The 25,302-nt window shown below is 45.0% G+C and overlaps 2 protein-coding genes across 3 annotated transcripts in view; one reads left to right on the plus strand and one right to left on the minus strand.

Moving 5' to 3' along the window:
* FBXO16 (F-box protein 16) overlaps window positions 1-9,907 on the minus strand; it is a 62,826-nt gene extending 52,919 nt beyond the window's left edge. For both annotated transcript variants that reach the window (XM_066180159.1, XM_066180158.1), the window contains exon 1: window positions 9,840-9,907. The gene's annotated coding sequence lies outside the window, so the exon portion shown is untranslated. The remainder of the gene's footprint in view (window positions 1-9,839) is intronic.
* A 270-nt stretch (window positions 9,908-10,177) lies between these two features.
* The window catches only part of FZD3 (frizzled class receptor 3), a 63,665-nt gene continuing 48,540 nt past the window's right edge, over window positions 10,178-25,302 (plus strand). The window contains exons 1-3 of the mRNA XM_066180160.1: window positions 10,178-10,311; window positions 14,175-14,232; window positions 16,910-17,406. Of these exons, the coding sequence (XP_066036257.1) occupies window positions 17,218-17,406 (189 nt within the window). The 5' untranslated portion in view covers window positions 10,178-10,311; window positions 14,175-14,232; window positions 16,910-17,217. The remainder of the gene's footprint in view (window positions 10,312-14,174; window positions 14,233-16,909; window positions 17,407-25,302) is intronic.

Here is a 25,302-nt window from a genome sequence, read left to right on the forward strand (position 1 = left end):
AACCAAAAAAAAACCAGAAAACCACATACACACCAAAAAAACACCCTCAAAAAAACACCGAAAACCAAGAAAAAAACCCAAAAATACCAAAAAAACAGAAAACCAAATACACAAAAAAAACCCACACGGAAAAAACCCCCAAAACCCAAGAAACAACCCAAAACCCCAAAAAACCAAGAAAACCACATACACAAAAAAACCCCATTTAAAAAAACCCACAAAAACAAGAAAAAAACCAAAGACCCAAAAAACCCCAGAAAACCACATTCACAAAAAAACTCACCCACCCAAAAAAACCACCAAAAACCAAGAAAAACCCAAAAAACCAAAAAAAACCCCAGAAAACCACAGACACACAAAAGCACCCGCACGAAAAAAAAACCAAAAACCAAGAAAAAAACCAAAAATACAAAATAAAAAACCTAGAAAGCCACATACACCAAAGAAACCTCACACGAAAAAACCCCAAAAACCAAGAAAATACCCCAAAAACCAAAACCCAAAAAAAACCCCAAAACCCCTAAAAAACCCAGAAAACCACATACACAAAAAACCCCACCCACGTGAAAAAAAACCCAAAAAAACCCAAAAAAGGCAGAAAACCACACACACAAAAAACCCCCACCCACACGAAAAAACCCCCAAAACCAAGAAAAAAACCCCAAAAAACCCAAATAAACCAGAAAACCACATACACAAAAACCCCACCCACATAAAAAACCCCAAAATCCAAGAAAAAAACCAAAAATACCAAAAAAACAAAAAACCAAATACGCAAAAAACACCCCACATGGAAAAAAAACCCCAAAAACCAAGAAGCAACCCAAAAAACCAAAAAACCAAGAAAACCACATACACAAAATAAAAAAAAAAAATTAAAAAACCCCCACAAAACCAAGAAAGAAAAAAACAAAAAACCAAAAAAAACCCAGAAAACCACATTCACAAAAAAAAAACCCCGCGTGAAAAAATCCCCAAAAAACAGAAAAAACAAAAAACCACAAAAAAACCCAGAAAACCACATACACACAAAAAAAACACCCTCAAAAAAACACCGAAAACCAAGAAAAAAACCCAAAAATACCAAAAAAACAGAAAACCAAATACACAAAAAAAACCCACACGGAAAAAAAAACCCAAAAAACAAGAAAAAACCCAAAAGCCAAAAAACCAGAAAACCACATACACAAAAAAAACATTAAAAAAACCCCAGAAAACCAAGAAAAAAACCCAAAAAACCAAGAAAACCACATACACACACACAAAAAAAAACTCCCACAAAACCAAGAAAAAAACCCAAAAAACCAAAAAAACCCAGAAAACCACATTCACCAAAAAAAAAAAACCCACGTGAAAAAATCCCCAAAAAACAAGAAAAAAACCCAAAAGCCAAAAAACCAGAAAACCACAAACACAAAAAAAAACACCCAAATGAAAAAAAACCAAAAAACAAGGGGAAAAAAAAAAAAAAAAACCAGAAAACCACATACACACAAAAAAAACACCCTCAAAAAAACACCGAAAACCAAGAAAAAAACCCAAAAATACCAAAAAAAACAGAAAACCAAATACACAAAAAAAACCCACACGGAAAAAAAACCCAAAAAACAAGAAAAAACCCAAAAGCCAAAAAAACAGAAAACCACATACACAAAAAAAAACATTAAAAAAACCCCAGAAAACCAAGAAAAAAAACCAAAAAACCAAAAAACCAAGAAAACCACATACACACACACAAAAAAAACCTCCCACAAAACCAAGAAAAAAACCCAAAAAACAAAAAAACCCAGAAAACCACATTCACAAAAAAAACTCACGTGAAAAAATCCCCAAAAAACAAGAAAAAAACCCAAAAGCCAAAAAACCAGAAAACCACATACAGAAAAAAAAACCCACATGAAAAAAATACCCAAAAAACAAGAAAATAACCAAAAAAACCAAAAAAAACACCAGAAAACCACATTCACAAAAAAACCCCACCCACATAAAAAACCCCAAAACCCAAGAAAAAAACCAAAAATACCAAAAAAACCAAAAAACCAAATACACACACAAAAAAACCACTCACACCAAAAAACCCCCAACCAAAATAAAGAAATTAACAAAATAAAACAAACTTCTAAACCAAAGTTTTAAAAGAAATGATTAAAAACCCCTAAACAAAAAACAACAAAAAAAACCCAACCGAAATGAACAAATTTAAAAAATAAAAGAAACTTCTGAACCAAAATTTGAAAAGAAATGATTAAAAACCCCTAAACAAAAAAACAAAAAAAAAAACCCAACCGAAATAAACAAATTTAAAAAATAAAAGAAACTTCTGAACCAAAATTTGAAAAGAAATGATTAAAAACCCCTAAACAAAAAAAAACCAAAAAAAACCCAACCGAAATGAACAAATTTAAAAAATAAAAGAAACTTCTGAACCAAAATTTGAAAAGAAATGATTAAAAACCCCTAAACAAAAAACAAAAAAAAAAAAAAACAACCAAAATGAACAAATTTAAAAAATAAAAGAAACTTCTGAACCAAAATTTGAAAAGAAATGATTAAAAACCCCTAAACGAACCAAAAAAAAACCCCCAAACCCACCCAAACAACAACAACCAAAAAATCTGTTGCATTTTCCTCCCCGTGCTCAGAAAATAAATTTGTCCTAAAAATCTGAGATTTTTCTCCGCGATTTTTCGGAATTTCGGTTGATTTTGGGGTTTTTTTGGTGGCTTTTTTTGGTTTGTTTTTGGGGTTTTTTGTTGCTGTTTTATTTTAGGGGTTTTTTGGGGGAGGGCTAAAGATCCTTAAAAAACAAATCCTCTCTGGGATTTTCACCTCCGACCCGAAGCGGAAGGACTCACCGAGGGTTCACGTCGACTTGGTGGAGCGACCAAGATTGTGGAGTTCATATTTTGCGGCAGGATTTGGGATCATTCCCTGCCGGGATTCTGTTTCGTTTCCATGAAATTCCGATGCCCAAAGTGGAGAAAAAGCCAAAAAAAAAAACCCAGGTCCAGAAACCCGTGGCCACGTTTACAGGGAAAGCGTCAGGATTTGGGAAAAGGCTGTGTGAAACTTCGGGATTTGGGAAAAGTCGGAAACTTCGGGATTTGGGAAAATCTGAAACTTCATAATTTGGGAAAATTGGAAATTTCAGGATTTGGGAAAAGTCTGTCTGAAACTTCGGGATTTGGGAAAAGTCTGAAACTTCGGGATTTGGGAAAATCTGAAACTTCATAATTTGGGAAAATTGGAAACTTCAGGATTTGGGAAGAGTCTGTCTGAAACTTCGGGATTTGGGAAAAGTCTGAAACTTCGGGATTTGGGAAAAGTCTGAAACTTCAGGATTTGGGGGAAGTCTGAAACTTCAGGATTTGGGAAAATCTGAAACTTCAGGATTTGGGAAAAGTCTGAAACTTCATAATTTGGGAAAATTGGAAACTTCAGAATTTGGGAAAAGTCTGTCTGAAACTTCGGGATTTGGGAAAAGTCTGAAACTTCGGGATTTGGGAAAATCTGAAACTTCATAATTTGGGAAAATTGGAAATTTCAGGATTTGGGAAAAGTCTGTCTGAAACTTCGGGATTTGGGAAAAGTCTGAAACTTCGGGATTTGGGAAAATCTGAAACTTCATAATTTGGGAAAATTGGAAACTTCAGGATTTGGGGAAAGTCTGAAATTTCAGGATTTGGGAAAATCTGAAACTTCAGGATTTGGGGGAAGTCTGAAACTTCAGGATTTGGGAAAATCTGAAACTTCAGGATTTGGGAAAAGTCTGAAACTTCATAATTTGGGAAAATTGGAAACTTCAGAATTTGGGAAAAGTCTGTCTGAAACTTCGGGATTTGGGAAAAGTCTGAAACTTCGGGATTTGGGAAAAGCCAGAAACTTCAGGATTTGGGAAAATTGGAAACTTCAGGATTTGGGGAAAGTCTGAAATTTCAGGATTTGGGAGAAGTCTGAAACTTCAGGATTTGGGAAAAGTCAGAAACTTCAGGATTTGGGAAAAGCCAGAAACTTCAGGATTTGGGAAAAGTCTGAAACTTCGGGATCTGGGAAAAGTCTGTGTGAAACTTCAAGATTTGGGAAAATCTGAAACTTCAGGATTTGGGAAAAGTCGGAAACTTCATAATTTGGGAAAATTGGAAACTTCAGGATTTGGGAAAATCTGAAACTTCAGGATTTGGGAAAATCTGAAACTTCAGGATTTGGGAAGAGTCGGAAACTTCAGGATTTGGGAAAAGTCGGAAACTTCAGGATTTGGGAAAGTTGGAAACGTCAGGATTTGGGAAAAGTCGAAAACTTCAGGATTTGGGAAAAGTCTGAAACTTCAGGATTTGGGAAAAGTCGGAAACTTCAGGATTTGGGAAAAGTCTGAAACTTCAGGATTTGGGAAAAGCCGGAAACTTCAGGATTTGGGAAAAATCTGTGGGAAACTTCAGGATTTGGGAAAAGCCGGAAACTTCAGGATTTGGGAAAGTCTGTGGGAAACTTCAGGATTTGGGGACGGTCCGTGTGAATTTTGTGGTGTCTGTGCAGGGCCAGGGGTTTGATTTGACCATCTAGGTTGGTCCCATGTCAAAGTCCCATTCCCTAATTTAATAATTCCATGATTCCATAATCTCATCATTCCATTGAGCTGCATCAGCCACCATCCTGCCTGGATTGGATTTTGGATTTTGGAGGATTTACTGGAATTTCCCCAAGTTGCGCACGCCGCGATTTGGTTCTCTCTGCGTTCACCCATGGAATGGTTCTGGTGGGAAGCGACCTTTAAAATCATCTCGTTCCAACCTCTCCACGGGCAGGGACACCTCCCGCTGTCCCAGGCTGCTCCGACATGGCCTTGGACACTTCCAGGAATCCAGAATTCCCTGGGAATTTTATTCCAGGGCCTCCCTGGCCTCACAGGGAAGGATTCCTTCCCTAATTCCCAGCTTCTGGCAGTGGGAAGGCATTCCCTGTTTCCTGTTCCCCCATCCCAGCTCCTGGGATGGGCTCTGAGGACTTCCTGGATCCTTCTCCTCTCCAGGTGAACATTCCCAGCTCCTGGAAAGGACTTTGAGGACTTCCTGGATCCTTCTCCTCTCCAGATGAACATTCCCAGCTCCTGGAAAGGCTCTGAGGAATTCCTGGATCCCTTTCCACTCCAGGTGAACATTCCCAGCTCTGGAAATTGGCTCTGAGGAATTCCTGGACCCTTCTCTTCTCCAGGCTGGACCCACCAAACTCCTGGAAAGGACTTTGAGGACTTGCTGGATCCTTCTCTTCTCCAGGTGAACATTCCCAGCTCCTGGGATGGGCTCTGAGGACTTCCTGGATCCTTCTCCTCTCCAGATGAACATTCCCAGCTCCTGGAAAGGACTTTGAGGACTTCCTGGATCCTTCTCCTCTCCAGGTGAACATTCCCAGCTCCTGGAAAGGCTCTGAGGAATTCCTGGATCCTTCCCTTCTCCAGGCTGGACCCACCAAGCTCCTGGAAAGGACTCTGAAGAATTCCTGGATCCTGCCCTTCTCCAGGTGAACATTCCCAGCTGCTGGAAAGGACTTTGAGGATTCCCTGGATCCTTCCCTTCTCCAGGTGATCATTCCCAGCTCCTGGAAAGGACTTTGAGGATTCCCTGGATCCTTCCCTTCTCCAGGTGAACATTCCCGGCTCCTGGAAAGGACTTTGAGGATTCTCTGGATCCTTCCCTTCTCCAGGTGATCATTCCCAGCTCCTGGAAAGGACTTTGAGGATTCCCTGGATCCTTCCCTTCTCCAGGTGATCATTCCCAGCTCCTGGAAAGGACTTGGAGGATTCTCTGGATCCTTCCCTTCTCCAGGTGATCATTCCCAGCTCCTGGAAAGGACTTGGAGGATTCCCTGGATCCTTCCCGTCTCCAGGTGAACATTCCCGGCTGCTGGAAAGGACGTTGAGGATTCCCTGGATCCTTCCCGTCTCCAGGTGAACATTCCCGGCTCTCCCAGCCCGGCTCCAGGGCAGCCGGGTGGAAAAGCAGCTGGAATGCCGGGGCGGGGCTGGGCCTCCCTTTCCCTCGGAGAGATTCGTTATCTTTGGGCCGGTTGCCCAAATCAACATCCCAGGGATTGCTCCAGCTGGCCCTTGCCACATCCCCGGGATGAAATCCGCCGGGCTCAGGCGATCCCGAAACATTCCGAGAGCAGCAAGAGACAGGAGGGGAGGAAAAGGAGGATCGAGCCTCAGGCAGACATCAGGGGAACGCTGGTTGGCCGCCCGAGGAGGAAAAGCTATTGACACACAACGCCAAAAAAAACCCAAAATACCAAACAAAACAAATCTATTTTCACTTTAAAATAAATAATAAAAAGGAAAAGGTATCGACGCCAAAAAGAAAATCTATTTTCTCTTAAAAAAATAAAAAAGGAGAAGCTAGAGAGACACAATGCCAAAAAAAATCGATTTTTCACTTAAAATAAATAAAAAGGAAAAGGTATCGACGCCAAAAAGAAAATCTATTTTCTCTTAAAAAATAAAAAAGGAGAAGCTAGAGAGACACAATGCCAAAAAAATTCGATTTTTCACTTAAAATAAATAAAAAGGAAAAGATATCGACGCAAAAAAAATCTATTTTCTCTTGAAAATAATAAAAAGGAGAAGCTAGAGACACACAATGCCAAAAAAATCGATTTTTCACTTAAAATAAATAAAAAGGAAAAGGTATCGACACAAAAAAAATCTATTTTCTCTTAAAAAATAAAAAAAGGAGAAGCTAGAGAGACACAATGCCAAAAAAAATCGATTTTTCACTTAAAATAAATAAAAAAAGGTATTGACGTAAAAAAAAAATCTATTTTCTCTTAAAAAAATAAAAAAGGAGAAGCTAGAGAGACACAATGCCAAAAAAATCGATTTTTCACTTAAAATAAAAAAAAAGGAAAAGGTATCGACGCAAAAAAAAATCTATTTTCTCTTAAAAATAATAAAAAGGAGAAGCTAGAGAGACACAATGCCAAAAAAAATCGATTTTTCACTTAAAATAAATAAAAAAAGGTATCGACGCAAAAAAAAAAATCTATTTTCTCTTAAAAAAATAAAAAAGGAGAAGCTAGAGAGACACAATGCCAAAAAAAAATTCGATTTTTCACTTAAAAAAAAAAATAAAAAAGGAGAAGCTAGAGAGACACAATGTCAAAAAAAATCCATTTTTCACTTAAGATAAATAAAAAGGACAAGGCATCAATGCACAATGCCAAAAAAAATCTATTTTCACTAAAAAATATTAAAAAGGAAAAGCTATCGACACGCAACGTCAAAAAAAAATCTATTTTCACTTAAAAAAAAATAAAAAGGAAAAGGTATCAAGGCACAAGGCCAAAAAAAAAAAAAAAAAAACCAAAAAACTCTTTTCATTTAAATCAAAAGGAGATGTAGGAGCTGGAAAAAATAAAAAGGAAACGTAGGAGCAGGCGGGAGGTACGGTAAATATCAGCGCAAAAGAGATTTGGGGGGGGAAAAACACCCCGAATTTTATGAGTTTCTGCAGGGTTAAAAAGAGCAAAATCGCCAGGGATGGGAGCGTCCAAGAAATCTGGAAATTTGGAAATATTAAGTTCCACAGGGCAGGAGACGGGAAAAAAAATCCACTTGGGAAACCACTGGAAATGCTTCCACTCATTCCAGGTGCGAGCTGGGATTTTAAAATGGGTTTTTTTAAAAAAAAAATAAAATAAAATAAATAAAATAAAAAAATCAGCGATTCCGCGGAGGAAAATCTTAACGACCCATTAATTGATGATTTTTGTCCACGGTCTCCGCAGAAAGAAAACCTTGGTGGCGGCCGGGGCCTGCTGCAGGCAGAGGTTTAAGGACGGAGTCCCCCTAACCCCAGCAACCCACGCGGAAAAGTTCAGCTGGGGAGAGATTTAAAAAGTTTTGGGATTGAAGGGAATCGGGCTCAAAGCGAGGGAGTGATTTGGAGTGTGAATTATTGCGCCAAAGCAAAAATCGGAAGTCAAAAATCGGAAGGCGAAAGTCAGAAGGCGAAAATCAAAAAAAAAAAAAATCAAAATTCGAAAGTCGAAAGTGAAAAATCGAAACTCAAAAGTCAAAAATCGATAATCAAAAGTCAAAAGTCAAAAATCAAAAATCGATAATAAAAACGCAAAAGTCAAAAGTCAAAAGTCAAAAATCAAAAATCAATAATAAAAACTCAAAAGTCAAAAGTCAAAAATCAATAATCAAAACTCAAGAGTCAAAAAAAATCGAAAATCAAAACTCGAAAGTCAAAAGTAAAGAAAAAAAATCAAAACCCAAAAGTCAGAAGTCAAAAAAAAAATCAAAAATCAAAAAATCAAAAGTCAAAAATCGATAATCAGAACGCAAAAGTCAAAAATCAAAAATCAAAAATAAAAACTCAAAAGTCAAAAGTCAAAACTCGAAAGTCAAAAGTCAAAAGTCAAAAATCAATAATCAATAATCAAAAATCAAAAATCAATAATAAAAACTCAAAACTCAAAAGTCAAAAAACAATAATCAAAACTCAAAAGTCAAAAGTCAAAAGTCAAAAATCAAAACTCAAAAGTCAAAAATCAAAAATCAAAAATCAAAAATCAAAACTCGAAAGTCAAAAGTAAAAAAAAAAAAATCAAAACCCAAAAGTCAGAAGTCAAAAAAAAAAATCAAAAATCAAAAATCGAAAGTCAAAAATCGAAAGTCAAAAATCGAAAGTCAAAAATCGAAAGTCAATAACCAATAACCAATAACCAATAACCAATAACCAATAACCAATAACCAAGAACCAATAACCAATAACCAATAACCAATAACCAATAACCAATAACCAATAACCAATAACCAAGAACCAATAACCAATAACCAATAACCAATAACCAGTAACCAATAACCAATAACCAATAACCAATAACCACCAGTCAATAATCCCCCAAGGCTGGGACCTTCCCCCCTCCCCGTGGACCCCGGAGTGTTTTCCGAGCGTCCCCCGGGCCCGTTGCGTTGGCGCCATGCCTTTGACGCCGCAGGCCTGGAGACTCCCTTGGCGGAAGCACGGAGCCCTCGCGGTTGGTTGGTGGGAGACCTCTGAGAATCCCAACGCTCTTGAACCCAAATCCGTGTCCCCGAGTGCCACACCCTCACGGCTTTCGGACTCTTCCGGCGGTGAGCGCGCCCTGGGCAGCCTGACCCACCGCTTGACCACCCAAACATCCACCCTGAGGCCGTTCCCTCTCCTCTGTCCCTGTTCCCTGGGAGCAGATCCCAAATCCACCCCCCTGGCTGTCCCCTCCTGTCCGGGAGTTGTGCGGAGCCACCAGCTCCCCCCTGAGCCTCCTTTTCTCCAGGCTCAGCCCCTTGCCCAGCTCCTCAGCCCTTCCCGGGGCTCTGTTCCCTGCCCTGGACACGCTCCAGCCCCTCCATGTCCCTTTTGTCCCAGAGCTGTCCCCAGCCCTGCAGGTGGCCCAGCGGTGCCAGCACAAAGCACAGGCACTGTCCTGGCCCTGCTGCCACCCCCGAGCTGGGACAACGCAGGTGCCACCGGCCGGCCTCTGCCCACCTGGGCAGCCCCACCCGTCCCTAGGGATGTAAACGCTGGGGAACACCGCTGCCCTGCCCTTGCCGCCGAGCTCCCGCTGACAATTTCCCACCCGGCACGCCGAAGCCGCATTGTCCCCTCCGCGCTCCCGGCGGAGTTTGTGCCACCTCCCCGGCGCGTTTTGCGTCCTCCGCCCCGCCGTGCCAACGCTGCGGTTGTTCCCCCTGTGGCGACGCTCTACGCCCCCGGTGTCCCCTGGGATGTGTCCGCTCGCGTCCCACCGCAGCGACGCCCCCTCCCCACGCCCTCCCGTGTCCCCCCGTGCCCTCTCACCTTCCTCCTCCCGCCTGCGGACGCCGCCTCCTCCTCTTCCTCCTTCCCTCCCGTCCGCATCCCGTCGCTATGGCAACCTCCGGGGGGGGCGGCGCCAGCCAATCAGCTCCCTCCTCCTCCTCCCGCCCGTCCGCATCCCGTCTCCACGGCAACCCCGGGGGGCGCCGGCCAATCAGAGCCCCCCCCGGCAGGGTTAAAGCGGCCGGGGGTTCCGATCTACCTAGCAACCAGGCCGCCGCGCTTTGATTGGCCGGGCGGCGGGGGTAGTGGGCGGGGCGAGATGGCGCGAGGTGGGGGGGCGTGGCTGCGCGGGGTGGGGCGTGGCTGCGAGGAGGGGCGTGGCCGGGCGCTGCCGCCGCCGCCGCCACTGGAGCGAGCGGCGCGCGCGGGAGCGTGAGGGCGGCGGGGCCGCGCCGGTAACCGGGACACGGCGGGGCCGCGCCGGTAACCGGGACACGGCGGGGCCGCGCAGGTAACGGGGACACGGCGGGGCCGCGCAGGTAACCGGAGCACGGCAGCGGGGATCGGCGGCCGTGCAGCGGGGCGGCCGCGCAGAGCGCCCTGCGGCCGGTAGCGCGGCGAGGGGACGGGGGATGCCGGTGCTGCCCTCGGCGGGCGGGCGGGCGGAGGACGGGGGATGGCGGCCCTGAGCACCGGGAACGGGCCGGATCCGCTCCCCGTGAGGCCGCGGATGCTGGCGGAGTGCGGTACGGCGGCCTCGGGGAGGGGAGGCTGGAGCCTCACCGCCCTCCGCTGAGGGCTCGGGGGATTGAGGGCTCCGAGGATTCCAGAGCCTCACCTCCCTCCGACTGAGGGCTCGGGGGATGTCGCCGGAGCCTCGCCGCCCTCGCTGAGGGCTCGGGGAATGCTGAGGGCTCGGAGGATTCTGGAGCCTCACCGCCCTCCGCTGAGGGCTCGGGGGATTGAGGGCTCGGAGGATTCCAGAGCCTCACCTCCCTCCGACTGAGGGCTCGGGGGATGTCGCCGGAGCCTCGCCGCCCTCGCTGAGGGCTCGGGGGATTGAGGGCTCGGGGGATTCCAGAGCCTCGCCGCCCTCGCTGAGGGCTCGGGGGATTGAGGGCTCGGGGGATTCCAGAGCCTCGCCTCCCTCCGACTGAGGGCTCGGGGGATTGAGGGCTCGGGGGATTCCAGAGCCTCGCCGCCCTCGCTGAGGGCTCGGGGAATGCTGAGGGCTCGGGGGATTCCAGAGCCTCACCTCCCTCCGATTGAGGGCTCGGGAGATGTCGGAGCCTCACCGCCCTCCGCTGAGGGCTCGGGGGATGCCGGAGCCTCCTCACCCGCCTTCGCTGAGGGCCCGGAGGATGCCGGTGTCTCACCGCCCTTCCTTGAGGGTTCAGGGGTTGCTGAAGCCTCGCCACCCTTCGCTGGGGTCTCGGCGGGATTGAGGGCTCGGAGGATGCCGGCGCTGGCCGTGCTCTCCCCGGCTCCCTCCGGGAAGGCGGTGCGGGTGTTCCGGGCGTGGATCCGCCGCTCCCGGCGCCTCGGCAGTGAGGGTTTGGATGCTGGTCCCGCCCGTGCGCCTGTTCCTTGTGCTTTTCCCAAAAGGGCTGCTGGCTCGGCGGCCCATGGAGCAGGGAACCTGCAGGATTTCCCCCTCTCCCGTCCCTTCCCGTGGAATGGGAACAGGCGGAGAGAGGTGACAGACCTCGTCCCTCTGTTTCTGACCGGTGGCATCCCTTGCCCATGGTGCGGGGCTTGGAATTAGATGAGCTTCCAAGATCCCTCCGACCCAAACCATTCCATGATTCCGTGGGGGAAAAAAAAAAAAAAATCTCTCCAGGGTTGTTCCTGCCTTTCCATCCTCTCTCTTTGGCCCTAATTGAAAAAAAAAAAAAAAAAGGGGGGGATGTGGTGGGATTGTGGCGTGGCTGCCCCTCCAGACGGAGCAAGACTGGAGTTAATTTCCCACTGAGTAATTAATTAGAACGGAGTTGGGAGAATAATTCATCCTCCTTTTGTGCCTCCGCGTGGGTGGGAAAGGGCTGGGGAGATGCCGTGGGTGAGTTGCTCTCCTTTCTCCAGGGTCAGAATTGGGTGGGGAATGGCTGAGAGGACATTTTCCTCTCCTCCAGGAGGAGTCTGGTTCCTTGTTTCATCTCCTCCTTTCTCTGGGACAGATAACTGGGAATTCATCCCATCCTTTCTTTCCAAAGTCTGACAAGGTGGGTTTTTTTTTTTGGGGTTTGGTTTTGGTTTTTTTTTTTTTCCTCATGGCTCCCTTAGGGACTTTGAAATTTAGTTTATAAAAAAAAATAAAGAAAAAAAAAATTTCTTGTGGGTATCAACCCTTTCTCCTCGTGATTTCCCCCTGTTTATAACAATTGACGGTTCATATCTTAATTAATCCTTCCCAGCAAGAATTGGATGGGCTTCTCCTGCTGGTAAATCATGTCCAAAACAAAAAAAAAAAAAAAATCCACAACCTCAGGAACAAAGTGCTCCTCTTCGCCGGCGTTTTTTGCGGTGGGAGGGGAGTCCTCCCGCTCCTCTTTTCATCCCGGGTGTCATCGAAAGTGTTTTGTTTTCATATACACACACACACAAAAAAAAACAACCAACCGCAGCAATCTCGTGTGCAGAGGCTCAGCGAAGAGTGCCCAGACTGGATCTGTGGCGGAGGAACTCTCCTGACACCGAGGGTGGGTTATTACACCACCCGTCTGTCTGTCTGTCCCTCCGTCTGTCTGCGCCAATTCACGGATCATCCACGGGCCGCTTTGCGAAACTCGGGGCTCCTTTCGCAATGGAATCCTTCTCCTTTTTTTATTTTTTATTTTTTTTCTCTTTTTTTGGGCTTCATTTCACCCGGAATCATTTCAGTTTTCCCCAGGGCCTGGTTGTCCGTTTTGATGTGCTTTCCCTGTATAAATACAGTCCTTAATCCTGTCCACGAGACTCTAATGATCGCCTTGAAGGTGAAATGGAGAAGTCCTGAAGGGACACGAGGAAATTTGTTCTGCTTTTTTGTAGTTAAAGCTTTTTTTTTTTTTTTTTTTTTGGTGGTGGTTCATCGAATCGTTGTTTTTTGCACGTTTCCTTCAGCTTGAGGCTGTGGGGAAGGCAGAGGAGAGGTGGGTGTGTTCGGATCCTGCCGTGTCGCGTGTCACTAACGTGGTTCCTATGGAGCATCCTTGGACCGCTTCCCAAAACTCCCCATCCTGACCCGGATTTGCCCAATTTTTATGGGGCAGACTTCAACTGGTGTGAGCACGGTTCATCTTAGGTTGCTTCTGAACCTTTTTTTTGGGGGGACAGATCACTGTAATTACACCTCAATTACAGTCAGCAAAAAAAAAATAAATTAAAACAAAAAAGTCGCTTGCTCATCCACTCGGCGAGGTGACCTCACTCAAACAGGGGAACAAAATCCTTTGGAGTTGGTTTAGGTCAAAAAACCAAACAAACAAAAAAGTGAATCCAGAGTTCTGGAGGTGCCAACAAACTCAAAAAACTTTTTTTTAAATTTCCCGAGTTTGAGGAACTGTTATTAAACTGTTAAACCCAAGGGACTGGATTCCAAGGGGGATTAAGCACCTTGTCCAGCATGGGGATGGATCACAGGCTGCCTTGGCTTGGAAGGGACCATTTATTGCCAATTTTTCTGCCAGGGAACTTGGCAAAACCAAGCAGGGAATGGTTTTATCTGGCTGTTTTATCTGTCTTCCTGCTCAGGGAGGCTCCAGGGCTGGTGATGCTGCCTGGCACGGGGGACAGTTCAGCTCCTTGTCCCTTTTCCAGAGTCGCCAAATTCATCTGAGAAATTACATTGCTTAAATGAGAACGTTTCCAGCTCAAATCATCAGGAGACTGGCCTGAAATCAGCTGTGGTCACACGGAACGTGTGTTAAATGTTCTGGTTGATTTGGATCTTTATAAACTCAGGCAGGCTCCAGGTGATGCTGCCTGGCACAGGGGACAGTTCAGCTCCTCGTTCCTTTTCCAGAGTCGCCAAATTCATCTGAGAAATTTCATTTCTTAAATCAGAACTTTTCCAGCTCAAATCATCTTGAAACTGGCCTGAAATCAGCTGTGGTCACACGGAACGTGTGTTAAATGTTCTGGTTAATTTGTTTTTTTTATAAACTCAGGCAGGCTCCAGGGTTGGTGATGCTGCCTGGCACGGGGGACAGTTCAGCTCCTTGTCTCTTTTCCAGTCATCAAAATAATTTGAGAAATTTCATTTCTTAAATGAGAACTTTTCCAGCTCAAATCATCAGGAAACTGGCCTGAAATCAGCTGCAGTCACACGGAACGTGTGTTAAATGTTCTGGTTAATTTGGATCTTTATAAACTCAGTGTGTTGACCCTTCACAGGAACATTCAATTCAGGACACCAGCTGAGATCTGAGCTCTGTTGCTTCCACCACTTCAGGTGCGTTGGTAGTTCTCCTTTCCCCCTTTTCTTTTTTTCTTTTTCCTTTTTTTTTTTTTTGCCCATGTTTGGTTTTCCCTGCCTTTGGAGCCTCTCCTAATTCTATTTTTCCCCCTTTTTTCAGCGCTGCCTCAACCACGCCTTCCCCGCCAATCCCTGTGAGAGCAAAGCCACCAATAAACCGAATTTTGACGTGGTTGTCTTTAGCACCTTGCTGTTTTTTTTTTTTTTTCCCCCTCTTTCCATGTTTGTTTTTAAACAACCTGTCTCCAAAAAGCTCCAGCCAAACCCTTTCCCCTCGCCCAGAGAAGCCCAGAGTTGTTTAGGTTGGAAGGAACCTCTGGAGATTAATCCGGCCCAACCCACAAAACCGCGCCAAAGGGTTTCAAACCTTAATTTTTGTGACCGTAAGGTGGGCCCGTGTAAATAAAAACGGTCAGAACAGCCCCAGTCTGGTAATTAAATTCTTCCTGTCTTATAGACAGAAAGGAAAAACCTTTTCCCCGAGGGGAAAAAACTCCGTTCGCTCAGGGTTGGGAATCCATTCGGATTTGTGGTTGCCTGCTCGTGGCGATATTGACAGAATATTTGGGGTTTCCCAGTTTTCTGGTGCTTTTGAAAAGGATGATTCACTTTAAAGCAGCTGGTTAGGGGACTGGAATTTGCGATTTTTTTTTGTTTAAAAGGGGCTTTTTGGGGATGGAGGCGTGCAATTAAAATGGCTTTGGGACAAGAGCAATAAAGAAAGAAATCAGATTAAAATGCCACGTTTGAGCCCAGGCCGACAAACCTGTGGGGTTTTGTGGGTTGGTTTTTTTTTTTTGTTGTTCTATAATTATTCCTCAGGACCAATTTAATCGTTTTGTTTTTAGAATTATTCCTCGGGAATAATGGAATCGTTTTGTTTTTTATAATTATTCCCGAGGAATAATGCCGAGATGCTGTCGGTGTCCGCGAGTCACAGGCAGCCTGCTTTCCGCCTGGCCAAGTGGGAAGTGTGGGGGTTTGCTAAAAATAGAAATATTCCGTCACGATCGGTGTGATCCTCGTGTCTTCACGGGGTTTTTTTGGGGTGTTTTTTGTTCCGTTCAGCCCGTCCGTCTTCCATCAAACTCCTCCAGCTGATTTTTCCGTCAGATTCTCCCATTACATTCACCCGCCTTCCATTCATTTCCTCCAGAAATTTAAAAAAAAAATAAAAGATAAACTAATAAAAAAAAAATTTTAAAAATTTAATTTTTTAAAAAATTAAAAATATTTGAAAAATTTAAAAAAAATTTAAATAATAAAAAAAAATCAGGATTGAAACTTGTAAAAGAGCCTTGCACGGAGAGAACTGGAAGCAGTTTGTCTGCCAGCATGAGGGGTGATTGAGAGAGGTGAAATATTTTTAATAGGAAAATATTAAAATAGATTTTTAAATGTTAATATATTAAAATGCATTTGACATTTTTAATATTTTTGTGGATTACCAGTTTGTCTGCCATTTCAGGGATTGAGAGGTGAAATATTCTGAATTTTTTCCTGGATTCCCAGGTTTTTCAGCACATTTCAGGTTTCTGCCCGTTGTGTTTTGTGAAATATTCTGAATTTTTTCCTGGATTCCCAGGTTTATCAGCGCGTTTCAGGTTTCTGCCCATTGTGTTTTGTGAAATATTCTGGATTTTTTCCTGGACTCCCAGGTTTTTCAGTGCCTGTCGTGTTTTGTGAAATATTCTGAATTTTTTCGTGGATTCCCAGGTTCTTCAGCGCGTTTCAGGTTTCTGCCCGTTGTGTTTTGTGAAATATTCTGAATTTTTTCCCGGATTCCCAGGTTTATCAGCGCCCGTTGTGTTTTGTGAAATATTCTGAATTTTTTCCTGGACTCCCAGGTTTTTCAGTGCCTGTCGTGTTTTGTGAAATATTCTGAATTTTTTCCCGGATTCGCAGGTTTATCAGCACTTTCCAGGTTTCTGCCCATTGTGTTTTGTGAAATATTCTGGATTTTTTCCTGGATTCCCAGGTTTATCCACACATTTCAGGTTTCTGCCCGTTGTATTTTGTGAAATATTCTGAATTTTTTCCTGGACTCCCAGGTTTATCAGCGCGTTTCAGATTACTGCCCGTTGTGTTTTGTGAAATATTCTGGATTTTTTCCTGGATTCCCAGGTTTATCAGCGCGTTTCAGGTTTCTGCCCGTTGTGTTTTGTGAAATATTCTGAATTTTTTCCTGGACTCCCAGGTTTCTCAGCGCGTTTCAGGTTTCTGCCCGTTGTGTTTTGTGAAATATTCTGAATTTTTTCCTGGATTCCCAGGTTTATCAGCGCGTTTCAGGTTTCTGCCCATTGTGTTTTGTGAAATATTCTGGATTTTTTCCTGGACTCCCAGGTTTTTCAGTGCCTGTCGTGTTTTGTGAAATATTCTGAATTTTTTCATTGATTCCCAGGTTTATCAGCACATTTCAGGTTTCTGCCCGTTGTGTTTTGTGAAATATTCTGAATTTATTCCTGGACTCCCTGGTTTATCAGCACTTTCCAGGTTTCTGCCCATTGTGTTTTGTGAAATATTCTGGATTTTTTCCTGGACTCCCAGGTTTATCAGCGCGTTTCAGGTTTCTGCCCATTGTGTTTTGTGAAATATTCTGAATTTTTTCCTGGACTCCCAGGTTTTTCAGCGCCCGTCGTCTTTCGTACTCCAGGTATTCCCAGGCGAAGGGAGCAGGGATCCCCTGGAGCGCCGCCCTGTCGCCATGGGCTCCGTGGTGTGGGAATGCGGTTGAAACCCCCAGCCCCGAACTCGTGCCACGGAAGGCTGAGAAACTCAAAAACCCTTTTCAAGAGGAGGGAAGATCTGAAGATTTCTCGCCCGTCTCCGCGGACCGAGCTGAGGATGCTGAGCGCTGAAACTCTTCCAGGCGGCAGGAGCCTCGAGCGACGCCTGGGGATGTTGTGGTGACCAGAAGCGGGATATTTCTGGAGGAGCTGGAGGATTTCCCGGGGCGGGAGGATGGCTCTGGGCTGGGTGCTGTGCTCCCTGTGGGTTTGGGCGGGCTGGGTGGTCCCCGCGGCGGGGCACAGCCTCTTCTCCTGCGAGCCCATCGTCCTCAGGATGTGCCAGGACCTGCCCTACAACAGCACCTTCATGCCCAACCTCCTCAACCACTACGACCAGCACACTGCCGCTCTGGCCATGGAGGTAAGCCTCTCCAGTTTGGCTCGGGGTTGATTAGTTCTTTTGTTGTGGTTTCTCTTTTTTTGTTTCAATTCATTTTATTTAATATTTTTTATTTTATTTTATTTTATTTTTTTTAACTTGATTGCATTCTAATTTATTCTAATTTATTTCATTTTATTTCATTTTATATTTTTATTTTATTATTTCTTTTTTAATTTGATTGCGTTCTAATTTATTCTAATTTATTTTATTTTATTGTCTTTTATATTTTTATTTTATTATTTATCTTTTAATTTGACTGCGTTCTAATTTATTCTAATTTATTTCATTTTATCTTATTTTATATTTTTATTTTATTGTTTATTTTTTAATTTGACTGCGTTCTAATTTATTCTAATTTATTTCATTTTATCTTATTTTATATTTTTATTTTTTATTTTTTAATTTGACTGCGTTCTAATTTATTCTAATTTATTTCATTTTATCTTATTTTATATTTTTATTTTATTATTTATTTTTTAATTTGACTGCGTTCTAATTTATTCTAATTTATTTCATTTTATTTTATTTTATATTTTTATTTTATTATTTATTTTTTAATTTGATTGCGTTCTAATTTATTCTAATTTATTTCGTTTTATTTTATTTTATATTTTTATTCTATTTTATTATTTATTTTTTAAATTTGATTTTGTTCTAATTTTTTCTAATTTATTTAATTTTATTTTATTTTAGATTTTTTATTTTATTTTATTTTATTATTTATTTTTAATTTTATTGTATTCTAATTTATTCTAATTTATTTCATTTTATTTTATTTTATATTTTTAAATTTTATTTTATTTTATTATTTATTTTTAATTTCATTGTATTCTAATTTATTCTAATTTATTTCATTGGATTTTATTTTATATTTTTAAATTTTACTATTATTTTTTAAATTTGATTGTATTCTAATTTATTTCATTTTATTTAATTTTATTTCATTTTTATTTTATTGTACTTATGTTTTATCCATATTTCACAAATATCTATCTATCTATTGAATTTTGGCCTTCAGTTCACCAATAATCGATAAGAGAATCCAAAGGAGGGGAAAAAAAACCCCCCAAACCAAATCAAGGTGTTGAATAATTCTCAACCTGTTCAAAATTCGCTTTATTTGTATTTTTCTTGTTTGTTTGAAGTGCTCGGGGAACCCTTTGTGGGCTGAATCTGTGAGAAACGAAAGATTAATGGTCGCGTTTTCACCTTGGAATGCTCTCTCCCTGACGGCGCGGAAAGGGAATTTCACTCTTCTGGTTAAATGATGCGAAACTTTTGTCTTTGTGCGGTTCGTCTGCGGGAGAGTTTGGAGTTAAATGTGGCGGGGTCTTTAAAAATTTGAGGTGCCGTGCCTTAAATTTGCTGTTTGGAGGAATTTTGGGGCTTGGATTGCAGTGGCTCCTTCGGATGGGTCTGCGCATCCCGGTTATCCTGAACATGGAGCAAAAAGGAGTGAATTTTCCTTTAAAAGAGAGGAAAAGGAGGGGATTTTCCTGTAAAAGAGAGAAAAAAGGGGTGATTTTCTTGTAAAAGAGAGCAAAAGGAGTAGATTTTCTTGTTAAAAAAACGAAAAAGAGAAAAAAGAGTTATTTTTACTGTAAAAGAGTGAAAAATGAATGAATTTTGTTGTAGAATTGCTTCTGGCAGATTCTGAGGCTCCAGCACAGAATTCCCAGGAATTCGTGGCTGCTCTGGATCCCCGGGAATGTCCAAGGAAAAGCTGGACTATCCTGGGATAACAGGAGGTGTCAGGGCTGGGATTTAAGGACCCTTCCCGCCCAAACCAATCTGGAATTGAGCGATTTTTTAATTTCTTTAACCTTTTTTTAAACCGTTTTCCTTCAATCCCCCTTTTGGCTTGGGGTGTAGTTAAACTCTCCTTAAAGAGTGTTTGGAAGCTCTCAGATTTTTAATTCCCCTCCCCTCAGGCTTTTCCTCTCCAAATGGAATCATTCCAGCTTTCTCCCCGCAGTGTCTCCTTCTCCAAGTGCTGCTCTTCCTTTCCTGCCATTTTGCTGCTTCCTTCCTGGGATAATTCGAAGTTTTGAATTCCCTTTCCCTCTCCCCCTTTTTTCCTAGCCTCGTCTTTCTCCAGCGTTGCTTCTCTGCCCTCTGTGGTGCAAAAACCCGAGTTAAAAGCAGAATTCACCCGGCACTAAATCCTGCAGTTCCCACCAAAGCCATTCCTGTTGTTCCTCTGCCCTCCGTGGTGCAAAAATCCAAATTAAAAGCAGAATTTACCCGGCACGAAATGCTGCAGTTCCCACCAAAGCCATTCCTGTTGTTCCTCTGCCCTAACCCGAGTTAAAAACAGAGTTTACCTGGCACGAAATGCTGCAGTTCCCACCAAAGCCATTCCTGTGGTTCCTCTGCCCTCCGTGGTGCAAAAACCCGAGTTAAAAGCAGAATTTACCCGGCAAGAAATGCTGCAGTTCCCACCAAAGCCATTCCTGTTGTTCCTCTGCCCTAACCCGAGTTAAAAACAGAGTTTACCTGGCACGAAATGCTGCAGTTCCCACCAAAGCCATTCCTGTTGTTCCTCTGCCCTCTGTGGTGCAAAAATCCAAATTAAAAGCAGAATTTACCCGGCACGAAATGCTGCACTTCCCACCAAAGCCGTTCCTGTTGTTCCTCTGCCCTAACCCGAGTTAAAAGCAGAGTTTACCCGGCACTAAATCCTGCAGTTCCCACCAAAGCCATTCCTGTGGTTCCTCTGCCCTCCGTGGTGCAAAAACCCGAGTTAAAAGCAGAATTTACCCGGCACTAAATGCTGCAGTTCCCACCAAAGCCGTTCCTGTTGTTCCTCTGCCCTCTGTGGTGCAAAAATCCAAATTAAAAGCAGAATTTACCCGGCACGAAATGCTGCAGTTCCCACCAAAGCCGTTCCTGTTGTTCCTCTGCCCTAACCCGAGTTAAAAACAGAGTTTACCTGGCACGAAATGCTGCAGTTCCCACCAAAGCCGCTCTTTTTGCTCCTCCGTGGTGCAAAAACCCGAGTTAAAAGCAGGAAGGGCTGTGCATGTTGTCTGTTTGGACTTGAGCAAGGCCTTTGCCGCTGTCTCCCCCAGCACGCTCCTGGAGAAGCCGGCAGGCCGGGGCTTGGGCAGGAGCACTCTTCGCTGGGTTCGGAACTGGCTGCAGGGCCCAGAGCGGTGGGGAGCGGTGCTGTATCCGGCTCAGCCGCGCACCAGTGCGGTCCCTCGGGGCTCTGTGCTGGGGCCAGCTCGGTTCGATGTTTTTATTGACGACGTGGATGAGGCTATCGAGTAAATTTGTGGATGACGCTAAGCTGGGAGCGTGTGTCGACTGCTTAGAAGACAGGATGGCTCCGCAGAGAGATCTGGAACGGCTGGGTGGGTGGGCAGAGTCCAACAAGATGAAGTTTAATGAGTCCAAGTGTCGAGTCCTTCACTTTGGCCACAACAACCCCCTGCAGCATTATGGGCTGGGGGCGGTGTGGCTGGACAGTGCCCAGGAGGAAAGGGACCTGGGGACACTGGTGACAGCAGCTGGACATGAGCCAGGGTGTGCCCAGGTGGCCAAGAGGGCCAGTGGCACCTGGATCAGGAATGGTGTGGCCAGCAGGAGCAGGGAGGTCATTCTGCCCTTGGACTGGGCACTGGTCAGGCCACACCTCAAGTGTGTGTCCAGCTCTGGGATCTCAGTTTAGGATGGACACTGAGTGCTGTGTCCAGCTGTGGGATCTCAGTTTAGGATGGACACTGAGTGCTGTGTCCAGCTCTGGGGTCTCAGTTTAGGATGGACACTGAGTGCTGTGTCCAGCTCTGGGGTCTCAGTTTAGGATGGACACTGAGTGCTGTGTCCAGCTCTGGGATCTCAGTTTAGGATGGACACTGAGTGCTGTGTCCAGCTCTGGTGTCTCAGTTTAGGATGGACACTGAGTGCTGTGTCCAGCTCTGGTGTCTCAGTTTAGGATGGACACTGAGTGCTGTGTCCAGCTCTGGTGTCTCAGTTTAGGATGGACACTGAGTGCTGTGTCCAGCTCTGGGATCTCAGTTTAGGATGGACACTGAGTGCTGTGTCCAGCTCTGGGATCTCAGTTTAGGATGGACACTGAGTGCTGTGTCCAGCTGTGGGATCTCAGTTTAGGATGGACACTGAGTGCTGTGTCCAGCTCTGGGATCTCAGTTTAGGATGGACACTGAGTGCTGTGTCCAGCTCTGGGATCTCAGTTTAGGATGGACACTGAGTGCTGTGTCCAGCTCTGGTGTCTCAGTTTAGGATGGACACTGAGTGCTGTGTCCAGCTCTGGGATCTCAGTTTAGGATGGACACTGAGTGCTGTGTCCAGCTCTGGTGTCTCAGTTTAGGATGGACACTGAGTGCTGTGTCCAGCTCTGGTGTCTCAGTTTAGGATGGACACTGAGTGCTGTGTCCAGCTCTGGTGTCTCAGTTTAGGATGGACACTGAGTGCTGTGTCCAGCTTTGGTGTCTCAGTTTAGGATGGACACTGAGTGCTGTGTCCAGCTCTGGTGTCTCAGTTTAGGATGGACACTGAGTGCTGTGTCCAGCTCTGGTGTCTCAGTTTAGGGTGGACACTGAGTGCTGTGTCCAGCTCTGGGATCTCAGTTTAGGATGGACACTGAGTGCTGTGTCCAGCTCTGGGATCTCAGTTTAGGATGGACACTGAGTGCTGTGTCCAGCTCTGGGATCTCAGTTTAGGATGGACACTGAGTGCTGTGTCCAGCTCTGGGATCTCAGTTTAGGATGGACACTGAGTGCTGTGTCCAGCTCTGGGATCTCAGTTTAGGATGGACACTGAGTGCTGTGTCCAGCTCTGGGATCTCAGTTTAGGATGGACACTGAGTGCTGTGTCCAGCTCTGGTGTCTCAGTTTAGGATGGACACTGAGTGCTGTGTCCAGCTCTGGGATCTCAGTTTAGGATGGACACTGAGTGCTGTGTCCAGCTCTGGTGTCTCAGTTTAGGATGGACACTGAGTGCTGTGTCCAGCTCTGGTGTCTCAGTTTAGGATGGACACTGAGTGCTGTGTCCAGCTCTGGTGTCTCAGTTTAGGATGGACACTGAGTGCTGTGTCCAGCTTTGGTGTCTCAGTTTAGGATGGACACTGAGTGCTGTGTCCAGCTCTGGTGTCTCAGTTTAGGATGGACACTGAGTGCTGTGTCCAGCTCTGGTGTCTCAGTTTAGGGTGGACACTGAGTGCTGTGTCCAGCTCTGGGATCTCAGTTTAGGATGGACACTGAGTGCTGTGTCCAGCTCTGGGATCTCAGTTTAGGATGGACACTGAGTGCTGTGTCCAGCTCTGGTGTCTCAGTTTAGGATGGACACTGAGTGCTGTGTCCAGCTCTGGGATCTCAGTTTAGGATGGACACTGAGTGCTGTGTCCAGCTCTGGTGTCTCAGTTTAGGATGGACACTGAGTGCTGTGTCCAGCTTTGGTGTCTCAGTTTAGGATGGACACTGAGTGCTGTGTCCAGCTCTGGTGTCTCAGTTTAGGATGGACACTGAGTGCTGTGTCCAGCTCTGGTGTCTCAGTTTAGGGTGGACACTGAGTGCTGTGTCCAGCTCTGGGATCTCAGTTTAGGATGGACACTGAGTGCTGTGTCCAGCTCTGGGATCTCAGTTTAGGATGGACACTGAGTGCTGTGTCCAGCTCTGGGATCTCAGTTTAGGATGGACACTGAGTGCTGTGTCCAGCTCTGGGATCTCAGTTTAGGATGGACACTGAGTGCTGTGTCCAGCTCTGGGATCTCAGTTTAGGATGGACACTGAGTGCTGTGTCCAGCTCTGGGATCTCAGTTTAGGATGGACACTGAGTGCTGTGTCCAGCTCTGGGATCTCAGTTTAGGATGGACACTGAGTGCTGTGTCCAGCTCTGGTGTCTCAGTTTAGGATGGACACTGAGTGCTGTGTCCAGCTGTGGGATCTCAGTTTAGGATGGACACTGAGTGCTGTGTCCAGCTCTGTCCCGTCAGTTTAGGATGGACACTGAGTGCTGTGTCCAGCTCTGGGATCTCAGTTTAGGATGGACACTGAGTGCTGTGTCCAGCTCTGGGATCTCAGTTTAGGATGGACACTGAGTGCTGTGTCCAGCTCTGGTGTCTCAGTTTAGGATGGACACTGAGTGCTGTGTCCAGCTCTGGGATCTCAGTTTAGGATGGACACTGAGTGCTGTGTCCAGCTCTGGTGTCTCAGTTTAGGATGGACACTGAGTGCTGTGTCCAGCTCTGGGATCTCAGTTTAGGATGGACACTGAGTGCTGTGTCCAGCTCTGGGATCTCAGTTTAGGATGGACACTGAGTGCTGTGTCCAGCTCTGGTGTCTCAGTTTAGGATGGACACTGAGTGCTGTGTCCAGCTCTGGGATCTCAGTTTAGGATGGACACTGAGTGCTGTGTCCAGCTCTGGGATCTCAGTTTAGGATGGACACTGAGTGCTGTGTCCAGCTCTGGTGTCTTAGTTTAGGATGGACACTGAGTGCTCTGTCCAGCTCTGGGATCTCAGTTTAGGATGGACACTGAGTGCTGTGTCCAGCTCTGGGATCTCAGTTTAGGATGGACACTGAGTGCTGTGTCCAGCTCTGGGATCTCAGTTTAGGATGGACACTGAGTGCTGTGTCCAGCTCTGGTGTCTCAGTTTAGGATGGACACTGAGTGCTGTGTCCAGCTCGGGGATCTCAGTTTAGGATGGACACTGAGTGCTGTGTCCAGCTCTGGTGTCTCAGTTTAGGATGGACACTGAGTGCTGTGTCCAGCTCTGGGATCTCAGTTTAGGAAGGACTTTGAGATGCTCGAATGCATCCAGAGGAGGCAACAAGGCTGGTGAGGGGTTTGGAACACAAGCCATATGAGGAACGACTGCGGGATCTGGGATTGTTTATCCTGGAGAAAAGGAGACTCAGGGGTGACCTTGTCACTCTCCACAACTCCCTGAGAGGTGGCTGTGCTCAGCTGGGGTTGGTCTCTTTCTCCAGGCAGCACTGACAGAACCAGAGGACACAGTCTTGAGCTGAGTCAAGGGAAATAGAGGTTGGATATTAGGACGAAGTTTTTCACGGGAAGAGTGATTAAATACCGGAATAGTCTGCTTGGGGAGGTGGTGGAGTCACCATCCCTGGGTGTGTTTAAAAGGAAACTGGATGTGGCACTCGATGCCATGACCTAGTTGAGGTGTTAGGGCTGGCTTGGACTCCATGATCTTGAAGGTCCCTTCCAACCTTCACATTCTGCGATTCTGTGATTTACCTGCCACGAAATGCTGCAGTTCCCACCAAAGCCGTTCTTGTTGCTCCTCTGTGGTGCAAAAACCCGAGTTAAAAGCAGAATTTACCCGGCACTAAATGCTGCGGTTTCCACCAAAGCCGTTCTTAGGGCTTGGCATGAGACAAGGTGAATGCTGTGAGGAAAACAAAGCCTTACCGAGATTGAATTCTCCCACTTCCGAGTTTTGAAACAGCCAAAAGGGCTGAAAATCCACAGCTTTTGATGAGCACGTTCCCATTCCTCGTGTTAACTCAGACTGCGCTTTGATATATACTTAAGAAGAGCGATTTTTATTATTGTTGTTTGGGGTTTTTTAGGCGTTATTTGGCGACTCAGTTGTTGTGGAGCACCCAAATGGCTGAAAGCTGTTAAACGTTGCATCGTGGCGTTTCCTGGGACCGCCAAGATCCCTCCCTGCCTGCTGTGAACATGAAATAATGTGGAAACAGAACCAGGGTGATTCATTTTTTGTGTACTGGAGCGGTAGGCCTCGCAGATCGCTGGTGTCCAGAACCTCCTTTTTCTCAGCAGTTCCTGATTGAAAATAAAAATAAAAAAATAATTTAAAAATAATAATCAAAAAAAATAATACTCAGAAAAAAAAAAAAAGAAAGAAAAGAAAGAAAACCAGAA

This window comes from Chamaea fasciata, unplaced genomic scaffold, assembly GCF_029207755.1.
Source record: "Chamaea fasciata isolate MVZ Bird 193981 ecotype frontalis unplaced genomic scaffold, bChaFas1.0.hap1 SCAF_3, whole genome shotgun sequence".
NCBI classification, from domain to species: domain Eukaryota; kingdom Metazoa; phylum Chordata; class Aves; order Passeriformes; family Sylviidae; genus Chamaea; species Chamaea fasciata.